The 19,455-nt window shown below is 49.8% G+C and overlaps 1 protein-coding gene across 3 annotated transcripts in view; it reads left to right on the top strand.

The window, feature by feature from the left end:
• Nucleotides 1-19,455, top strand: part of TMEM201 (transmembrane protein 201) — a 50,079-nt gene that overhangs the window by 9,316 nt on the left and 21,308 nt on the right. The window contains exons 4-7 of one of the 3 annotated variants that reach the window (XM_056795818.1): nucleotides 3,821-3,997; nucleotides 4,801-5,159; nucleotides 7,930-8,133; nucleotides 18,362-18,691. In XM_056795818.1, coding sequence (XP_056651796.1) covers nucleotides 3,821-3,997; nucleotides 4,801-5,159; nucleotides 7,930-8,133; nucleotides 18,362-18,691 — 1,070 coding nt within the window. Of the gene's footprint in view, nucleotides 1-3,820; nucleotides 3,998-4,800; nucleotides 5,160-7,929; nucleotides 16,373-18,361; nucleotides 18,692-19,455 lie in introns of those variants that run through there. The other 2 variants (XM_056795819.1, XM_056795820.1) reach the window with 2 other exon arrangements.

Raw genomic sequence — 19,455 nt, 5'->3', positions numbered from 1 at the left:
TAGCATTTGTGGGGTGAGTCCCTGGCTCAGGATCCCACATGAATGGATGTCTGAGGGAGGAGTTGAACCCACGTCCTTGGGGCATAGGGGGTGTCTGGGGAGGCCTAGCCTTGGCAGGACTGCTCAGCCTCCTTCGGGACCACCTGCCACCCAGCCCTCCCCTGTGGCTTCCAGAAGCCGAGCATGCCCAGCGGCCGCACCCCACAGACGGGCTAACCCAAGTTTGGGGTCACTGAAACTCCTCAAACCCATCAGAGCGGGGGCGGGGGGGGGGTCCACCCCAGCATGTGACAACTTGTGTCCCTGGAAGGTGGTGGGAGCGGGTGCCACGGAGCGAGCGGAGCTCAGGCAGCCCTGAAAGGCGCTGAGGCCACCCGCCGCACCTGACTTTTGTCCTGGCCCTGGACTCGGATGCTGGGAGAGCGAGCGTGGCTGGGCCTCCTTCGATCCAGGTCAGGAGCTAGTCAGAGGTCACTGGGACAGAGGACAGGCGAGCCTCACCTCCTGCAGGAAGCTTCCCTGACTCCGAGGGCCTCTCCTCTGCCATCCTCCACCCCTGCACAGCCGGGAGCTCCGTGAGAGTAGGGCTGCCTCCTGCCTCTCCGTGTCCCCGGCGCTCAGCAGTCTGATGGCCGAGGCAGCCGTCCGTTTGCTCGGAGTCGTCGTCAAATTGTAGAATTTGAGGGCTAGAAGGGACCGTCCAGTCTAGTCTGTACCCAGAAGGCATCTGGGCACCCTCAGGAAGTGCTCACGTGTCCCCTGACTGCCCCCTGCTCCTGAGGCTGTGCTCTGAGCAGAGTGAGCGGCTACTGCATGACCGTGGGTGAGTCACCTGCTCCCCTGGGCCTCCCCCAGGCCTTCTTCTCAGGCCTTTGGTGCTTGCAGCCTGTCCTCAGCTCATTTCCTTCAGAGCCGTCCTGAAATGCCCCTCTTCCTCACGGGTGGCTGCTTTCTTAGCCAGAGTCCCAGAGCTCCAGGCTCACAGCAGGCTGCCCTCTTGCTCACTGAAGGGCAAGGCTTGGGAGAGGCGTGCGCAGAGGAGGGAGCCATCCCAGGCTCGTCGGCATTTGTGCCCAGAGGTCTCTGGGGTTGAGCCAGGGAAGGAGGGAGGAAGAGCCGGTGCCGGGCCCTCTTCCCCTTTGCTCGCTTCACCTCCCTTGGTAACATCCATGGAATGGGCTGAGCCCCAAGAGGGTGGCACAGATGGAGAGATGGCCCCACCAAGTCACTGGCATGGAGAACTGGAGGTGCCACCTTGGAGGGAAGAAAAAGCAAGCAGAAGAGCCAGCCAAGAGAGAGGAGAGGCCGGGGAAGATGGAGGGGAGATGGACGGGAGATGAATGGGGGGGGGGGGGGGGCCGCCCTGCCAGACTGTGGAGGATAAGATCGGCTCCTGCTTTGGCAAGGCTGCTGTTTCCATGGAAACAGGAGGCCCTCCTCTGGGGCTGCAGTGGAGAGGTCACTGAGCAGAGGATGGAAACCTGCCCACGTCAGGGTAGACGATTGGATGGTGCCTCTTGACGTGGGCAAAATGGCCCCATGTCCTCGGAGGCAGCCACAGCCCAGCAGGTGCTGACTGTGCGGCTCCCCTGTGCAGTTCTGTAGCTGCACTGTCCTGTCTTTGGGAGCTCACTTAGGCCTGGCCCTTCTGAGCCATGAGGATCCCGGGGACAAGGGAGTAAGAAATACAGCTGCTGCGAGCTCTGGAGCGTCTTGTGGACTTTTCCAGAGACAGCATGTTGGCTAGGGGAGGCCCGAGATGGGTTACTGGAGTCAAGAAGACCCAAGTTCAAAGCCTGCCTCAGACAGTCATGTAGCCTCGTAACTATAGACCAGGCTTTAACCTTTCTCAGACTCGGCGTCCTCACCTGGAAAATGGAAATCGTGGTACCTACCTTAGAGGGTTGTGAGAAATCAAATGAGATGCTGTGGGTAAAGCCTGCGACTGATTTAAAGCACCAGACACGGGATTTTCTATAATTCAAGAAATCTCAGGCCCGTGCTAGAGGAGAATCAGTGACGATCCCCGGGACTCTCGAGGCCCAAGAGGAGAAGGGGTTGGGGGAATGAAGAACATGCAAGCTCACTTCAGCCACGGGAAGGCTCATGAACGGCCTCATCTTGTTCAGGGTCCCCAGAGAGCAGAGCTGGGAACAATGGGTGGAAGTTACAGTCACCAGCCAGAGCTGGCCCTGCTGAAATGGAATGGCCTTTCCTGAAACCCTGGATACCTTCCTGGGGTGGCTGCAGGCTCCTACAGCAAGGATCCATTTAAGGAAAGCACCATTTATCCCGATGTTTCCTAGTGTTTTTAATAGGAAGGGGATCCTATCTTATCAAAGCCTTTTCCATTTCTATTGAAAGGATCAGTTATGCTTGTATTTCTTAACATTGAACCAGCCCTACATCCCTGGCATTAATCCAGTCTTATCATAATGTATGATCTTTGGAATATATCTCCTGTAATCTCCTTACTCATGTTTTGTTTCAAATTTTTGCATCCATATTCATTAGGGAAATTAGAAAGTGATTTTTTTTTCTACTTCAACTCTTCTTGGTTTAGATATCAAGACTGTATTTGGGAGGCAGCTGGGTGGCTTAGTGGATTGAGAATCAGGCCTAGAGATGGGAGGTCCTGAGTTCATATCTAGCCTCAAATACTTCCCAGCTGTGCAACCCTGGGCAAGTCACTTAACCTCAGTTGCCCAGCCCTTACTGCTCTTCTGCCGTGGAACCAGTACCTAATATTGATTCTAAGACAGAAAGTAGGGATTTTAAAAAAAGACTATATATGTCCTAGAAGGAATTTGATGGGACTCCTTTACCTATTTTCCCAAACAGTTTGCGTAGTATTGGAATTCATTGTTCTTTAAATGTTGGGTAGAATTCATTTGTAAATTCATCTGGTCCTGGGTTTTTCCCTTTAGGAGTCCATTTATGGCTTGTTTAATTTTTTTTTCCTAATATTGGCCTACTTAAGTGTTCTATTTTTTTGTTTGTTTTGTTAACCCTTACCTTCTCTCTTGGAATCAGTCCTGTGTTTTGGTTCTAAGGTAGAAGAGCACTAAGTTATTTGACTTGCCCAGGGTCACACAACTAGGAAGTATCTGAGGCCAGATTTGAACTCGGGATCCCCTGTCAAAAGACCTCATTCAATCCATTGAGCCACCTAGCTTCCCCCTCCTGTTCTGATAATATAGATAATTTCATTTTTCAAAATATTCACCATCTTTGTTTGGATGGTTGGTTTTATTGGCATAAAGTTGGACAAAATAGCTTCTAATAATGACTTTTATTTCCTCTTTACTGGTTGTAAATTCACCTTTTTCATTTTTGATATTGTCATTTGGATTTCTGTCTTTTTCGGAATCAAATTAACTGATGGCTTAGCTGTTATATTTTATTTTCCAAAAAGCCAGCTCCCAGTTAATGGCTTTTTGCCCTCATTGAGCTCATTCAATTATGGGTTGGACTAGATGGATCATTGATTTTGACTTGGAAGGAGCCTCAAAGGCCTCAAGTCCATCCAACCCCTTTATTTTACAGAGGAGAAAACCAAGGGCAGCCAGAGAGGTCAGGTGAAAATGACCCGTCCCAGAGGCAAGATTTGAATCCAAGGCCTCTGAAGAGCCAGGGCTTTCTACCTTACCATGAAAGCGACTGAGGGCCCTTCAGGCTCTGCCCAGAGCCATCATCTGGGCTGAAACCCAAAAGCATCTTGTGTCCTGGGGCTCTCCCCTTCTCCCCTGTCCCTTCTCTTGCCTTTCATATCCCTCCCTGTGCAGCCCCAGGTGATGGAGTTGGCCTCTGTTCCCAACAGGGTAAATATGACGAGGAGATCGAGGTGTACCGGCACCACCTGGAGCAGATGTACAAGCTGTGCCGGCCCTGCCAGGCTGCCGTGGAGTATTACATCAAGCACCAGAACCGGCAGCTGCGGGCTCTCCTGCTCAGCCACCAGTTTAAGCGGCGGGAGGCAGACAAGGCCTCCGTGCAGGTAGGCTCTGGGGGGCCTTGGGGAGAGAAGAGGGTTTGGGTAAGGGTGGCTGGGTCCCCGTGCTAGCCCAGGGAAGCCCCACTCAGATAGAAATGGCCTCCGAGCCGTGCCAGCATCCCTGCAGGGATGGACTCTGAGGAAAGGGAAGGAGCCTTTCTCTAGCCCTGTGCTGGGGACTGGGCAGCATTGACCTCATTGGGTCCTCACAACAGCTGGGTGCTGTTGTTACTGCTCCCGTTTTACTGTTGAGCCAACTGAGGCAAACAGCTGAAGTGATTTGGCCCGGGTCAGACAGCTCGGATGTGTCTGGTGTGGGTCTTCCTGACTCCAGGCCATCACTTATCTGTTCACTACTTGCTGCCTAGAGAAGGCCACATAGTAACATTCTCTGTACTCTGGGTTTCTTGTGCCCATTTCTCCATTATGTTTTAGTCTTGTCGCAGGGCAGCCTCATGCCGGGCAGCCTCGCTGTGTCCTCGGTTTCTGAAGGAGAACCGAGATGGGAGAGGTGGCGGGTCTCGCCGCAGCTCCAGTCACTGATTATGGGAGCCGTGGGAAGGGCCGTTCCCCTAGTGCGGACGATTTAGATTCAGGGGTTTGGGGGAAAGCACGAGGGCTAACCATGCCGGTGACCCTCCCTCACCCCCACCAGCTGGAGTGTGAGCAGAGAGAGGCGACCCTGGGGAAGGACCATGAGCTCACCTGCGAGGCAGGCCCCGGAGCAGACCTGAGAGGCCTCCGTGCTTGCTGCCCTGCCCTCTCAGGGCCTCGGGCCTCAGCTCTTCTCCCTTTCTCCTCCTCAGAGCATCTGTTCTTCTCCGGTGACTGCTCCAGCCCAGGTCATCCTCCTTCGCTTCCTGGCCTTTCTGCTCTGCAGCTTCCTGCTGGTCACTGCCCTGTACGGCTCCGGCCATCCCTTCGGCCCGGCCGCCTCCTGGACCCCTGCTCTGCTGGCGGGGGGTAATGTCTCCTCTCCCGGGACCTCGGCCTCCTCCAACACCAGCACGGCCCCGGCTTGGCAGCAGCTGCTCCATCTGCTTCCCGAGCACGTGTTGGAGAACCTCCGTGGGGCCTGGGATTTCGGCCAGAGCCACCAGGTGGCAGTGGTGGCGTCGGGCCTGCTCACCTGCCTCCTGGCCATGCTGTTGGCAGGCCGCATCAGGTGGGTGCCTTGGGCTGGGGAGAGAGAGAGGGGGAAGGCAGAGGCCAGCCCTCTGGGACCACAGGACTGGGGCTGGGAGAGGAGCTAGAGAGCAGCGTGGCTGACCCGGGCCTCGGCACCATACACACTCAGTTTCAGAGCTTGCTTCTGACACTGCTGTGGGGTGACTTCCCCCAGGGGAGCCCGCGGGCACCTCTCCTCCCTCCTCTCTGGGCTGAAGCTGCCCTTGCAGAAAGAGCTGGGATTTTATGCCCCAAGAGAGGCCCCTACAATGGCCACAACTCCAAGGATGAAATGCAAACTCACTCAGAGTCTGAGATGTGTAGGGAGAGCTGTGCCCACCTGCCAGCTGCCATGACAACTCCTGAGCCCCCACTGGCATGCTGCCCATTTAGAGGAAATCTGTCTCCATGACACCAGTAAGTTGTCTTTTTAAACCCTTACCTTCTTTCTTAGAATCAATGCTGTGTATTGGTTCCAAGGCAGAAGAACAGGAAGGACCAGGCAATAGGGATCAAGTGACTTGTCCAGGGTCACACAGCTAGAAAGTATCTGAGGCTAAATTTGAACCCAGGACCTCCCATTTCTAGGCCTGGCTCTCAATCCACTGAGCTCCCAGCTGCCCCCAGCACCATTAGTTTTTAAACATGAAACATTTCATTAATGATAAAGCAAAAGCAGTAGTAATCATAACATTATTCAAGAAGGAATAATCTAAATATGAAAATTTGCTCCTGGGTTACATCTCCTACCAAGGCACACAGTATCCATGGGGATACACACAGAAACCTCAAAAGGGGGAAATGAGTGGGGAAACCCGTGTGCCCAAGAGAGTGGTCAGGTACATTCATCACCTTTATTGTTACTCCAGCCCGCCACTAGACCAACAACAAACTCTGCTAACCTTCGAGGTGGGGTGACATGTTCTCTCTTTCAGTGACAAGCTGTCCCCCCAGACCAGAGAGCTGGCAAGGGTCTTGGCTCTTTTGGGGGCTCTGAAGAGTTTCTCCTCCTCAGGCTACAGACGGCATAGGTTGTGCAGCCTTTCCCCAGCCAGCTCTTCAGGCAGGTAGCAGGGAATTCCACTTCTTCCAGTCAATTCTCAGAAAGCCAAGTTTCTTGTCATTGCAAAACTGAGCCAAGAGGAGCAAATTCAGGATGAGGTTATTTGGGAGTCAGGGCGCTGGCCGTCGTGAGGGACCTGAAAGGCCTCATCCAGGAGACGGACCATAAAAGGAAGAGACTCCATCTCCCAGTCCACCCCTGGCCTGAGGGATGGCCCATATACAGGCATAGAGAGGGGAGATGGCACGTTTGTGTGTGACCCAAAGGAAGGCTGGATGGACTGCGGATAATCATCAGAACCAGAGAGTTTCCCACATCTCAGATCCACTGCTAACATGCCACCTTTTCATTAAATACGACCCCAGCATCCCCCATAGGGTGTTTCCAAGACATTAGCACCATTTAAGCAACTAAAGCTTAAACTTGGGGGTTCGTTGGATAATCTTCTAGTAGCCCCCAAATAGTGATATGGTTTACATTTTCTCTGTTATCACTTTTAAAGCTCTAAATAGAAAGGCAGGCCCAGACTCAGGAAGACTCATCTCCCTGAGTTTAAATCTGGCCTCAGACATTTTCCAGCTTTGTGGACAGTCACTTCACCCTGTTTGCCTCAGTTTCCTCATCTGTAAAATGAACTGGAGATGGAAATGGCAAACCATTCTAGTGTCTTTGCCAAGAAAACTCCAAATGGGGTCATGAAGAGTGACAAAACTCACCAACAACAGCTGTATGCCAGGCACTCTGCCAAGTCCTAGGAATACAAAAACAGACAAGAGATAGTCCCTGCCTCCAAGGAGCTGCTGGTCTAATGGGGGAGATGGGGTCAGAACAGATCTGAAGAGGATTTATCAGGTCTGTGGAGCCATTTGGTGCCTAAGACCTTTTATCCAGAGAGGTCATGTTTTCAAGTCGGTTTTTATCCATTCTCCATTTTCTGCTCTGTCAGGTCTCCAAAGCGCCCCCAGGTGTGAGGGCAGAGCCTCTCATTGGTTTGAGCTTTGCTGCAGCCCTTCCTAAATCCTGTTACCCTGAGTAGGGTGGAGATTGTAGTTTCCCCAAGACCTGATTCTGTCATTCCAAGTATCTCTATTGTTATTGATCAGGAAATAGCCAAATCCCATCCTCTAAAGAATGGTTTGAACAGGGTTGAGTAGTTTTGAAATTCACATTTGCTCCTCAAGTGGGATCAGGACAAGACCCCAGCAGCCATCTAGTGTAGCTCCTCTCCCTCAAAACATGAGAAAACAGGCCTAGAGAGGTCAAGTGGCTTGTTCAGAGGCCCTCATTTGGAGCCCAGCTCCTCTGCTCCCCAGGAAGCAGGAGCAGCCAGCAGTGTCCTCTGTGCCTAGCACTGTGTCCAGCTCCCAGAAGCTGCTTCATCAATACTCTCTTGGTCAGATGAGTAAGAGGAGCCATGGTGGTTCAGCAGGAAAAGGCATCACAATGACCAGGGAGACCTGAGTCCTTCCAGCTCAGTGACTTCAGCTCCCCGGGCTTTGGGGTTTCCTCAGAAAAAGTAAGCCTTGAGGGCCCCCCGGCACATGGTCCTCCTGACCACCAGAAAGCAGATGGCATTGTAGTAGGCAGGACCAAGGGGTCTTGCCCTGCAGCGGGGCCGAGAACCGTAGGCCCCAGTGGGACTCCTAGGGGTCAAGGAACTCTGACAGTGACTCACTGGCCCATGGGCCCCCCCTCCTCCCCACAGGCTTCGAAGGATTGACGCCTTCTCTTCGTTCCTGTGGTTCCTGGTCCTGGGGCTGCACCTGATGGAGCGCTACTTAGACATGGACCCCCCCAGCTGGCTAGACACACTCAAGTTCAGCGCCACATCCCTGTGTTGCCTGGTGGGCCTCACTGCAGCTGTGGCTACCCGGAAAGCAACGGGCCAGCGGAGATACCGGCCCCGAAGGTCAGAGCTCCAGCAGTGACAGACGGGGGAGGGCCTTTGTTTTCATATTTTGTTTTTTAAACAACAAACCCCCAAGCTTGGCATCCTCCACCTGATTGGTGCTCCTGTCTCTTTCTCCTTTCCCTTCCTTCTTGCCAAATGCCTTCTGCTGGTAGAACTGGCCAAGACTTCCCATTCTCCATGGCTAGCACCCCTCACAGACCCAAGTCCCTCCTCTTTGGGTCCCATGCTCCTCTCGTCCACCTGTGTCCATGCTGCCCTCTGAGCCCACTCGCCAGGCCCACCAGAGAGCCACTCTCTCCTGTGTGGACGCTGTTGTTGCCTTCTGAACCTGAACCTTGCTTCCTAGTCCTGAGGCCTGTGGAGGTGGTGGTGGTGGTGGTGGTTGGGTCAGTTCTCCCCTATACCCTTGTTGCCCTTGTCTTGGAGCTATGCGGCTAGGTAAGAGGGCAGGCCTGTGTCTTGTTTTCTCCTCCCTCTTCCTCATTAAAGGCTGAGAATTGGGGGGGCTTCTCTGACCTTCCCTACATGACCTGATTTCCTTCCTCTGTTGTTTTCTCAGCCTTCCTTGGCTGGGAGGTGGGGATATTGAGAGGATCCTTGCCTATAAAAAGGATACAGTGATTTCTAAGGTGTTTCTGGCTCTTGAGGTTCTGTGTTCTAACTTTGTTATAAGTCCCTTTCAGCTCTAATATCTTATGGCTCCAGGCAACTGTCAAAGGTCAGGCAGCCAGGCAATCATTTATTAAGTGCCTGCTATGTGCATGCACTGTGCTCAGCGCTGGACATACAAAAGGTCAAGACAGCCCCTCTCCTTATTGAGCTCGTGAGCTAATGAAGGGCTTGTCCTTGGGCCTAGGGGAGGAGGACCCACTGCCAGCTGTAACTGGTCCAGCAGCAACTCGGAGAGGAACTCTGGGATGGGACCCCCTGGAGACCACTCTTAGCTCTGCCTCCACAAGGCTGTCAGTGCTGTCATTTGAGGTTGACTGTTATCTCTGACAAAGCCCTTCACCTCCCAGGCCTCAGTTTCCTCATTTATAGAATGAAAAAGATCATCTTTACATTTCCCTCCAGCTCTGAATTTTCAGATCCCAGTGGGGCAAGAGTAGGGCCATTGGTCCCATCTCTTTTCATCCCTCTGAGGGTACATGCTGGATGAGCCTTTACTTTATCTCAGATGGTAACCCTTACCCAAGAAGAGCAGTAGGAATGCCAGCTGGCATCTTTGGACAAAAAATTAAGGCTTGAATGGCTAGGTAGGTCAGAAACCAAGGCCATGCAGCTGGGGAGACAGTTTTTGCCCTCTACCTAGGTTAGACCTAGGGATGCATTGAGATCTTCCCTGACACCGTCGGTCCCCAAGGTGCCCAGGCCAGTTTTTTACCCTCTTCTTGCTTGTGAAACCTTTCAGGCTCTAAAGTCTATTTTTGTCATTTCCTCCTTCCTTCTATGGGAGGTCTTGTCTTGCATTCTTCCTCCTGGGAAAGCCTCTTCTCTGGCCTTTAGTGCCAGGTGCTCCTTCTAGCAATTAGAGCCAGGTCAGGACTGGTACCTGGGCAGCCAGCTTCCCTGGCACCCACTCAAGTGGCTGGCTGAATGGGTGAGTGAATGGATGAATGAGTGGATGACTGAAAAAGCTTTTATTAAGCGCTTACTATGTGCCAAGAGCTGAAGATACAAATGGAAGAATGACAGTCTTCTCTCTCTGGTTCTATCTGTCTCTGTTTCTCTTTCAGCCCCCCTGTTCCCCCAGAGGTTATAACCATCTTGAAGGTGCAGCTTCTGGGTGGCTGATGAGGCCAGGTAGTTCTCAGAGGGATTGATTCCTTTTGTCTCATATCCCCAAGGCCTAACACAATTCCTGTCACACTTGTTTATTGATTGGATGGACAGAAAGGGGTCATCTCCTTGCCATCTTCTCACCATCTTGGAAAAGGATTCTTCTTCCTGTTCTGACTGAATCCTCTTTCAGTGATCACTCCCTTCTCATTTAGGCCTGCCTCTTTCTGGGCTTCCTCCCAAGGAACTCTGCAGATTGTCCAATCAAAGGACTCATTGTATACTCTCCTTTTGTCCATTGCTTCTGATTCCATGTCTCTTGATTGACAAGACAGACAGTAGTATTAGGCTCTTGAAACCTGGCATTGTTTTTTTCCTCAGACATCTCTCCTTTTCCCTGGGGTGGCCCCTGAATGACTCCTGAATCATTACCATGTTGTGGTGTTTTAGCTGCCCATTCTACACTGGGGACTGATTTGGAGACTTCTGGGACTGACTTCTAAAGGCCACTCATCCCCTGGCCCTAAGATTAGGTTAGAAGAAGCCAGAAGAGGCTGGAGGAGCCTTTGTCTTTGCCCTTTGATTGGTGAGACCTTTCAGCTCATCTCCCCATCACTATTTAGCATTTCTTGCCCAGAGGATGGTCTTCATACATGCCACCATAGCCCAGTGGGTAGAAGTGCTCCAGAACCTCTTCCCAGCAGTTATATGAGCCCCAGATCCCCAGCTGGTGCATCTCACTATCGATGCCTGCCATCCCCAGAGTTCTGCCTTGCTCTTCTCTCAGCCCCGTCTCTGTTCATCTGAAGTTCTCCAGATCCCACCTCGAGACAAATGGCTTTGGATGTTACTCTGCTGCCTCAGCCATTCCTTTCAGTGCTATCCCCATCCATGACCTTCAGAATCCACGGGAGACAGAATCGGGTTCTTTCTGGGGGCTTAGCCAGCCTGACCTCAGCAGCTAGATGGATATTGTGGCTGAGCAGGGTGAGCTTGTAGCAAGGACAACACATTGGGGGGCTGGAGCTCTGCATTCTAGACTCAGATCCACTTACTCTCCTTCTCTGGGTTTTGGTTTCCTCAACAAAATAGACAGTTGGATTGATGTTTTCTTAGGACCCTTCTGACTCTGGCCTTCTGTGGTCTAAGGACCCTCCCTGCTTTGACCTCAGTCCAGCTTTTTCATTGATAACTTGTTTTCCTGTCACCTTTGTTTCCTGTCTGACCTCTGTTTTTACCCCTACCTCTATTCACAAAGAACACATTTTTTTCCTATGATTCCTACCTGTTCAGAGAAGGGCAGGTGATGCATTCTCATGTCTCTTATTTGGGGCTAAGCCTTGACCTTTAAGGTTTTCAGGGTCCTCCAGGCCCTACGTTTCTCTGTATGCCCACACCCTCTTTTTCCAATCTAACTTTCACTTGGCCCTGGTCCCCCGCAGCTGTCAACATTTTTGTCTCCCAAGTTATGAAAAATTGCTCTTTTCCTTAAATAAGCTGTGTGGAGAAGGAACCAGAGGCAACTTTTATTGGGAGCTTTGAGAGGAAACATAATATGAGTAGGGCTCTGCCATAACTCTGTGTGACCTTGGGCAAATAATTTAACAAGACTACACTTCACCAGCCTCAGTTGCTAGGTGAAAATGCTTTTAAAAGTGTCATCCAAATGAAAGGGAAGCCACTTCTGTGAGGCTGGGAGATCAGCATCAGGCCATGCCCTTAGGGTGCTCAGTAAGGAGGATTGACTGAAGAGCCCCAGCAGTGAAGTCCTCTGACTATAATTTGGTGGTCATACCCTGCGGCTCTAAGCTTCCAGGTTGGCTGGCATCTGGGATCTCTCTAAGGTGACTTTAGTCACTGTGGACAAATTGGTACCAAGAGGCAACTTGCTCAGGAGAAAGGGAGTCTGAGGACAAGTCACTTGGCCTACATGGCCTCTGAGACCCTTCCAACACTAAGCTCAGTGTCTGGCACGTGACAGATGCTTCATAAATGTGGATGGATTGGTTGCTAGATAAGGGATGCTATGAATGCCCCTCTGGGAGAATCAGGGAGGAGAGCCCTGTCTTTGTGACTTCATATGGTCCGCCTTGCAGCATACAGTAATTTGATTATTTGGGATCAGTAAATTGGGATGCTGCTGTCCTGTGCTCCTCAGTCCTCAGCCAAGTTTCACAAATAGTATTTGCAGGGACACCAAGGGGCCTGCGGAGATGGTGATCAGCACCGATGGATGGCACATAGCTCCTGCGTGATTGTGTTGCTCCAAGTTCTAGATTTGAGAGTGGTTTGTGAGAGAACAGAGCCTATGGGCAGCCTGGCTAGTGATTCCTGCCAGGAGAGAGATATGGGTCACTAGGTACCAAGAAGATTATAAAGTCAATCTATGCTATCCAAAGAATGGAGCTTACAGGCCTCTTCAGTTGAGGGAGTTTGGCCATGGTTCATTCTTTCCTGGGACTGACATGGAGTGGAGGCCCATTACCTCCAGGCCTGACTTGAGCCTAACAGGGCAAGGCCTTCTGCTCCACCCCTCTAGCCACACAGCAGTGATGTTGGTAATGGGGGGAGGGGGCACCAGCTCAGAGAGGAAGAGACCTCCCCAAGAACTTCTACACTAGCCTTTTGGGGTATAAGCGTGCCTGCCTTGCCACCCCATGCTCCACTGAGATTTTATGAATACCTTTTCTAGCTTAACCTGCACATCCTCTGCTTCCTTAGCACAATCACTAGTTTTCACCTGGCTATGAAATCATGAACAAAGTTAACTGAGGGAAGTTTGAGAGGCGGCTTAACAGAAGGAAAGGTGCACTAGATGAAACATTAAAAACCTGGGCTCCAAAATAACAAGTTCTATGCCAATGGAGGACAGTCACTGAACCTCTTAGGGATGAGTGATTCCCCCTCTCCCCCATGAGGTGATAGGGAGCCAGGAGAGGAGCTGAGGAGGAGAAAGACTTAATTCCTTTTTGGCCAGGAGGTAGTTTCTGCCCTGAGCGACCCCTTTCCATCCCCCCCATCCTATCCCATCCTCTCCCCCCCCCCCCCCCCCAGCCTGGCCCAGCATTGGCATCTACAAAAGGAGAGACAGTGCTATCGGTTACAGAAGGTACAACCTGGGGCCTAGGATCACTATTGTTCTGACTACTTTTAAGTGATTTTAGAGTTGTGCCTTACAGATAAACTGGCCTGACTGGGATCCTTCCAAAGTCTGAAACAGGTCTTTGTTGATTAGTTGGGCCAGGTAGCTAAGGGGCCAATAGAAAGTTGGTCCCATCATGCCTGACTACAAAAACATGGAGGGTATTCAGGAGGGACAAACAACATTCTTCCTTCCCCAAAATGGGCTTGGTTGCTAAGCCTGAACACCCCCTCCTTTTTTCCCTTTAAATTTTATCCATATCTCTTATTTTCCATCATCTTGATTTCCCAACATATCCTTTCCCCTCCTCTACCCTGAGGAGAATCCCATCCCTTATGCCAGTAGGAGACAGAAGCAGGTCAACAAAACTAAGCCACCCCTTGCCCAAAGTCTACCTGTGTCTGCAATATTACTCACCTGTAGCCCCTCGTCTCTGCAAAGAAGCAAGGGAAAGGTCTCTTTTCATATCTCTCCCTTCTTGACTTGAGAGTCTTGGGCTAAAAGACAGGAGACCAGGATTGAGATCCTAACCCTGCTTGATAAGTAGCCTTTATGATGACAAATGGATCATGTCCTTAGTCTCTTCTATGCAGATACTGGGTGCAAAATAGAAGGACCCTCTCCCCTCAGTGAGGCTTGATTGATCCACTTAGCTTTTCTGCTCTCTCTGGGTCAGAGCATGGGTATAGAGTCCTTCCAAGACCTAAAAGAGGTGTGGTAGTCAAGTTTTAAAGATGTTTACCATCTTTAAATATATATATATATATATATATATATATATATATATATATATATATATATATATATATATATATATATATATACTTTTGAAAATTACCAAAACATTCTTTAAAAATCAATTTCATGTACCCAAAGTTGAGAACTACTGTTATAAGAGAATATAAGTTCCTTGAGGATATTCTCTTCTTTCAAGGTTTTTCGCCCTTTGGTTCTCCATCTCTCTCCTCAGACTTTTTCTTTCTTTTTTAAAAAGGTATTTTGCCAGTTACATTTAACAATTTTTCACATGTTTTCTGAAGTTATAAGATGCAAATATATTTCCATATTATTCATTGTTGTAAGAGAATATTCATATAAAACCAAAACCCCAAAATAAAAGCCCAGATAAGCTAAAGTGAAAAATAGTTTGCTTTGATCTACATTCTGGCTCTAACATTTCTTTCTTTGGAGATGTGGATAGCATTCTTTGTCTTCAATCTTTCAGAATTGTCCAAGATCATTGTATTGCTGAGAATAGCTAAGTCTTTCACAGTTAATCACTGTATGATGTTTTCCTGGTTCTGTTTATTTCACTCTGCATCAGTCCATGTTGATCTTTCCAGCTTTTTTGAAATCATCCTGCTCTGTCATTTCTTATAGCACAAAAGTATTCTGTCACCATCATATACCACAATTTGCTCAGCCATTCCCCAATTGATGGACATTCCTTCAATTTCCAATTCTTTGCCACTACAAAAAGGACTCCTTTGTACAAGTAGGTCCTTCTTCCACCTACCCAGCCTTTTTTTTTCCTTTGTTATTATTATCTCTGTATCTAAGGATATAGACCTAGTAGTGGCATTACTAGATCAAAGAATATGCAGAGTTTTATATCCCTTTGGACATGGTTCCAAATTGCCCCCCAGCATGGTTGGGTCAGTTCACAACTTCACCAACAGTACATTAGTGTCCTAATTTTGCCAATCCCCTCCAACATTTATTACTTACTGTCATATTGGCTAATCTGATAGGTATGAGGCAGTACCTCAGAGTTGTTTTAATTTGCATTTCTCTAGTCAAGAATGATTTAGAGCTCACTATCTCATTGATTTAATTTTGTTTTTCTCATTTCTCCTCTAAACCTTCCATTTTAATATATACTAACCATGTGTTACTATTAAGCTTTCTCTGGTAGTTGTAGATGTGTGTATGAGAATTAAATTATTTATCATTATAAAAAATATATACCTATATATCTATATCATTCTAATGTCCCCTTATGATTGGTGGTGGGCCTTGGAAGGACAGTCAGGGATGGAGGTGGACTTGCTTAAGACAGTGATTCCTATCCCCTTTGCCCAAATCTGTGTTTATGTGTATATAGTATGTATGTGGGGGCTCTTTGGGGTAACTCCTCCTCCCCCTCTGCTTCTGAGTGCTATGTCACATTTATTTTAACATAAAGTTAATTTTTTGTTTTGAAAAGTTTGTGATGTAAAAAAAGGGAGTATCATCGTGGAGACGTGTCCTGTGGGCATTGGAAGTTGGGAAACCCCCAAGGAATGGCTTGTTCATCTGGGATGTATTAATTGAAAATCTGGATTGAGAAGTGCTGGGGTTCCCCCAAAGGCCATTAGGTGGTTGTTATGCAGTTACACTGAGGGCACAGTGTGATTGATACCAAGAATGGGCTGAGAAGGGAATGTTCTCCCTGGGGTGAAAGGGGTCCTTCGCTTGGTGGTCTTTATTCCTGACATGATGGCCCTGCCCAGAAAGGTCCCTCTCCCAGGTATGCATCATCCACAATTCCCATCCCAGGGTTCTCCCTGTCCCCAAGCCAAACCCTCTCTGAAATAGTTGACTTCAGCTCAGATCAGCCCCCATCCCTCCCCACCCAGTAGCAGACTTCTACCCATGTGACTCCAGGATGCTAGAATTCTAAAGAGAGTGTTTTTCTCAATGCCCTCATCCTGTGACGGCTATCTCTGTGACTTTCTCTAAACATCAGATTGTGGGGTTGTAGTAATAGTAGCAGCAGCAGCATTTTCGTTGATTGTCTGGTGACCCCAATCACTGTAAACCCCACCTCTGGTGCCAGTTTTCATGTTCACAACTTTTAAATAAATGCCTCCTGGCCCTTGGTTGTCCCGAAGTTTTGATTCTGGGTACCATCTTGTTTGATCTTTTTTAAATTTTAAAACATTTCCACTTGGAAGGAATATTCATTTGGGGTTTGGCATATGTACATTTAGTTTCCACAGGGATTATTCCAGGGCTCAGACCTTGGATCTCAGGGCTGGTGGGACTAGGTGGTGAGACAGCTTCAGGTGGGCTGGTCCGTCCTTCCTGCCTCATCATTCCTTCCTATCTGCCCCCCTCTCACTGTGCCTTTTACTCCCTGCCTTTTCAATAAACTTTCCTCTCAATCTCTGATGTGTCTGCCTACTACATTGGTCCTGTCTTCTTGCCTTTCTCTTCCTCTCCAGAGTAAATTTAATATGGTCCCCCCCTTGACAGGTAAAGATTTTAACTCAGATCTTTTGGGCTCACATGTGAGATCTGATTGTCTTTGTTTTGGCTGGGAGGTCTGGAATAGACGCAGTTTAGAGTTGAGATGGACTAAGATAGTGATAGGAACTGCACTTGTGATTTTGTTGGCTTAGGGAGGAAACTCCCTGTCAGTACAGGCCAGCCCCTTCTCAACAACCTATAGTCTTGGAGTGCTGTCTAGAGCTTAGATGGGCAGTGCCATGAGGTCAGTGGAGGAGTGGAGAGCTGACCAGGGAACTCCTGAGCTCAAGTCCTGCCTCCAAGACCTGGGCCTCCAGACTCAGAAGAGGCCCTCATTGGCAGTTTCTTTCCTGCTGTAACTTAGAGGTGGTCATGCTCAGGGAGACCCAGCCCTGCTCTTTACAAGGCTAGCAACACTGGGTAAGTCCATCTCTCTCAGAGCTCTGGTAAATGGGGAATAATGTGACACTGCACTGTGGTGGTGGGTAGAGAGCTGGCCTCAGAGCAAGGAGCTCAGAAATACGTGGGGGCCAGGTGTTCTCTCTGATGCAGGCACAGCCCCTCTGACCTTGGCAGGTTTGTAGAACAGTGAGCTGCAGGGAATTTCCTCACCTGGGATTCCTAATAGCAGCAAAATCACAAGGCCAGTCCTGTGCCTAATGAAGAAATAGGAGAAAATCTTAAGATTTCTCTTCCCTGTCCTCTGCTTACAGCCCGTTTTCCAGATTTACTGTGAGGAAAGTACACACCCCTACCCAGTCCGGATACTGAGTGAGGCGTAGCTAGACAGACAAGAGTCAGTGGAAAGAGTCCTTGTCCTGGGATCAGACAGCCTGAATTCACATCCTGCCTCTGGGGCTAATTACCTGTCTGACCTTGAATTAAGCCACCTCTTTGGGCCTCAGTTTCCCCATCTGTAAATAGAGGGATTTCAATAAGGACCTTTGGCAGCCCATTTGAGCTTGAAATCTGTGATCCTGAGGAAGTCCGAGGGCTTGGGTTCAGATGCTTCTTCCCTGTGGGTCCTTGGGCCAGGGCCATCTGTCAGGGGAGAGGGTTGGGGTCTCCAAGATCCCTTCCAGCTCTGCATTTAAGGTCCTGTGGATCTCCCTAGTTGCATAGTATCTTCTCTTCACAGTCCACCTGAGCTTACATTCAGATGTAAACCAGATTCCTTGGGAGCACATGCTCACTCCCCCTCCATGGCTTTGGGCATACTTGATTTTTTTCCTCTCACAGCTTGCCAGTAGTTGATAGAAGGCTGGGCTTAGAGTCAGGAAGTCCTGGGTTCAAATCTTGTCTCTGATCAGGTGTGTGACTAGGCAAGTTGCTCCCCTCCAGTGTCCCCAGGTCCCCTAAGGCCCATCTGCTCATTCACAAAGGTTTATATTGCCGTTAGTTCAGGGAATTGTTCATACCAGGAATTTCCTAAAGCCAACAGAAAACACAGATCCTTGTTCTGTCTAGCCCAGGATGAGAGCCACTGGGAGGTATAGAAGGATAAGGTGTGATGGGAAGCATTTGGAGGAGGAGAGGAATGGGGTGTGAGAAACATGGCCCCAAGCAGACCAGGGGGTCCCCATGATTGAACCTGGGAGAGCCTATCTATGGAGCTAGTTCAGGGAGATCAGGCAGGCTTTATCAGGCCCCGGGAGATGTGCCAGTGGGCCTGCTCTGCCCTACCTGGGGACATCTCCAAACCCACCTGCCAACCCAGCACCCGCATGTGCCTGTGCGTGTCTCCCTGGGGCTGCTGATTCAGCACTGATCGCACGCACATACACACCCAGCGCCCACCCCAGGCTACCTGAGCAGCTCTTCCTCAGCAGGTGCCCCGTGTATCTTGGATCCAGAGACGAGTGCATGGTGTCACGGGCCCTGAAAGCACGCCACCAAGCTTTAGGCTATGTGCTAGTTTGCTAGGTTGACTCAGGTGGGGGGGGGGGGGGTGATCTTCCTGTAGGAGAGCAGGGGCGGGATGGAAATGATGTCTGAGGCCTGATCTTTGTGGCTTCTGCACAAGCTGGCTGTTTGGATCCTCACCTTATCCCCCCATCCCCAAGTTTTCCCCAGATGGACCATGCCAGATGTTTTGAGATTGGGAGCTCTAAGCAGGAAGACGGGAAGTCCTCTCTGCTGGCCCACTGCTCGAGGTCTAGCAAGCCAACACATTGCTCCTCTGCCCCTACTTGTTGCAAACTGTCCTTTTAAACACTTAAACAACCACCACCACACACACACATTTGGTGCACATGGAAACCATGGCATTGTCCGACCTGTCAACCCCACTGCCAAGGCCAACCACAGCCCTCCAGCTGCGCCCCATTCAGCAGCCTGGTCAGCCAAACAAACGTCCAGCCTAGGAATTAGTCCGCCAGCCTCAATTGTCCCCTGGGACCAGAGGTAAGGTTTGACCTTCCCCAGATCCCCCTTCCTACTCCTCACCCACCCCAAGTTGGCAGACTAATCTATTAATTCCCTCTGGTCACTCTCTCTTTTACTCTCCCTCGTAATTGATTGCTTTAATCAGAAGCATGGTTAAAATTCTGGCTTGTGGACCTTCCAGTCTGGTTGTCATTTGTCTTGTTCTTGAGTTAAAGAGACACTGTCACCTTTTGTCCATTGGTTGGCTCATTGATGTATATTTATATCTGTGTGTGTTCATTTTTAAAAAAATAATCACTTAAAAACCATTTCCCTGTGAGCCTGGAGTTTGTTGACGTCATGTCCTGCTATGTCCATTCCAAAGCTTTGCATCCCCTCCCTGCCCCTTCCATGCCATCATGCTTGTCCAGGGGCCTTACCCCAGGGCCCAGGGCAGGAGAAGGCTCTCTCCTCATCTTCCTGTTCCCCCTCCCCCTTGGTGAGGAGGCAGATCACTAGCCACATGTCAAAATGCATGTTTTTTTATTCTTAATCATGTAACTAGGTTTGCCCAGCAAGGTAATCTGTTGGCCTTGAACCCAAAGCTTAATCCTAAGCCTTTTCCCATTGCCTGCCTACAAACCTGAATCCAGTAGACCCAGTTTGAATAGGACTGCTGGGCCATCAGGGGAGGAGCTGGGAATGAGCTTGAGTTTGGGGGATTTCCCATGTCCTAGGAATCCCTTAGGGGAAGAGAGGTGAGTGGACAGAGTGGGGGTCAGCAGGGGTGACAGTGTCCCTTT

This window comes from Monodelphis domestica, chromosome 4 (genome assembly GCF_027887165.1).
Source record: "Monodelphis domestica isolate mMonDom1 chromosome 4, mMonDom1.pri, whole genome shotgun sequence".
NCBI classification, from domain to species: domain Eukaryota; kingdom Metazoa; phylum Chordata; class Mammalia; order Didelphimorphia; family Didelphidae; genus Monodelphis; species Monodelphis domestica.
Note: the sequence above shows the minus strand (reverse complement) of the source record. Positions and strands in the feature narration are given on the sequence as shown.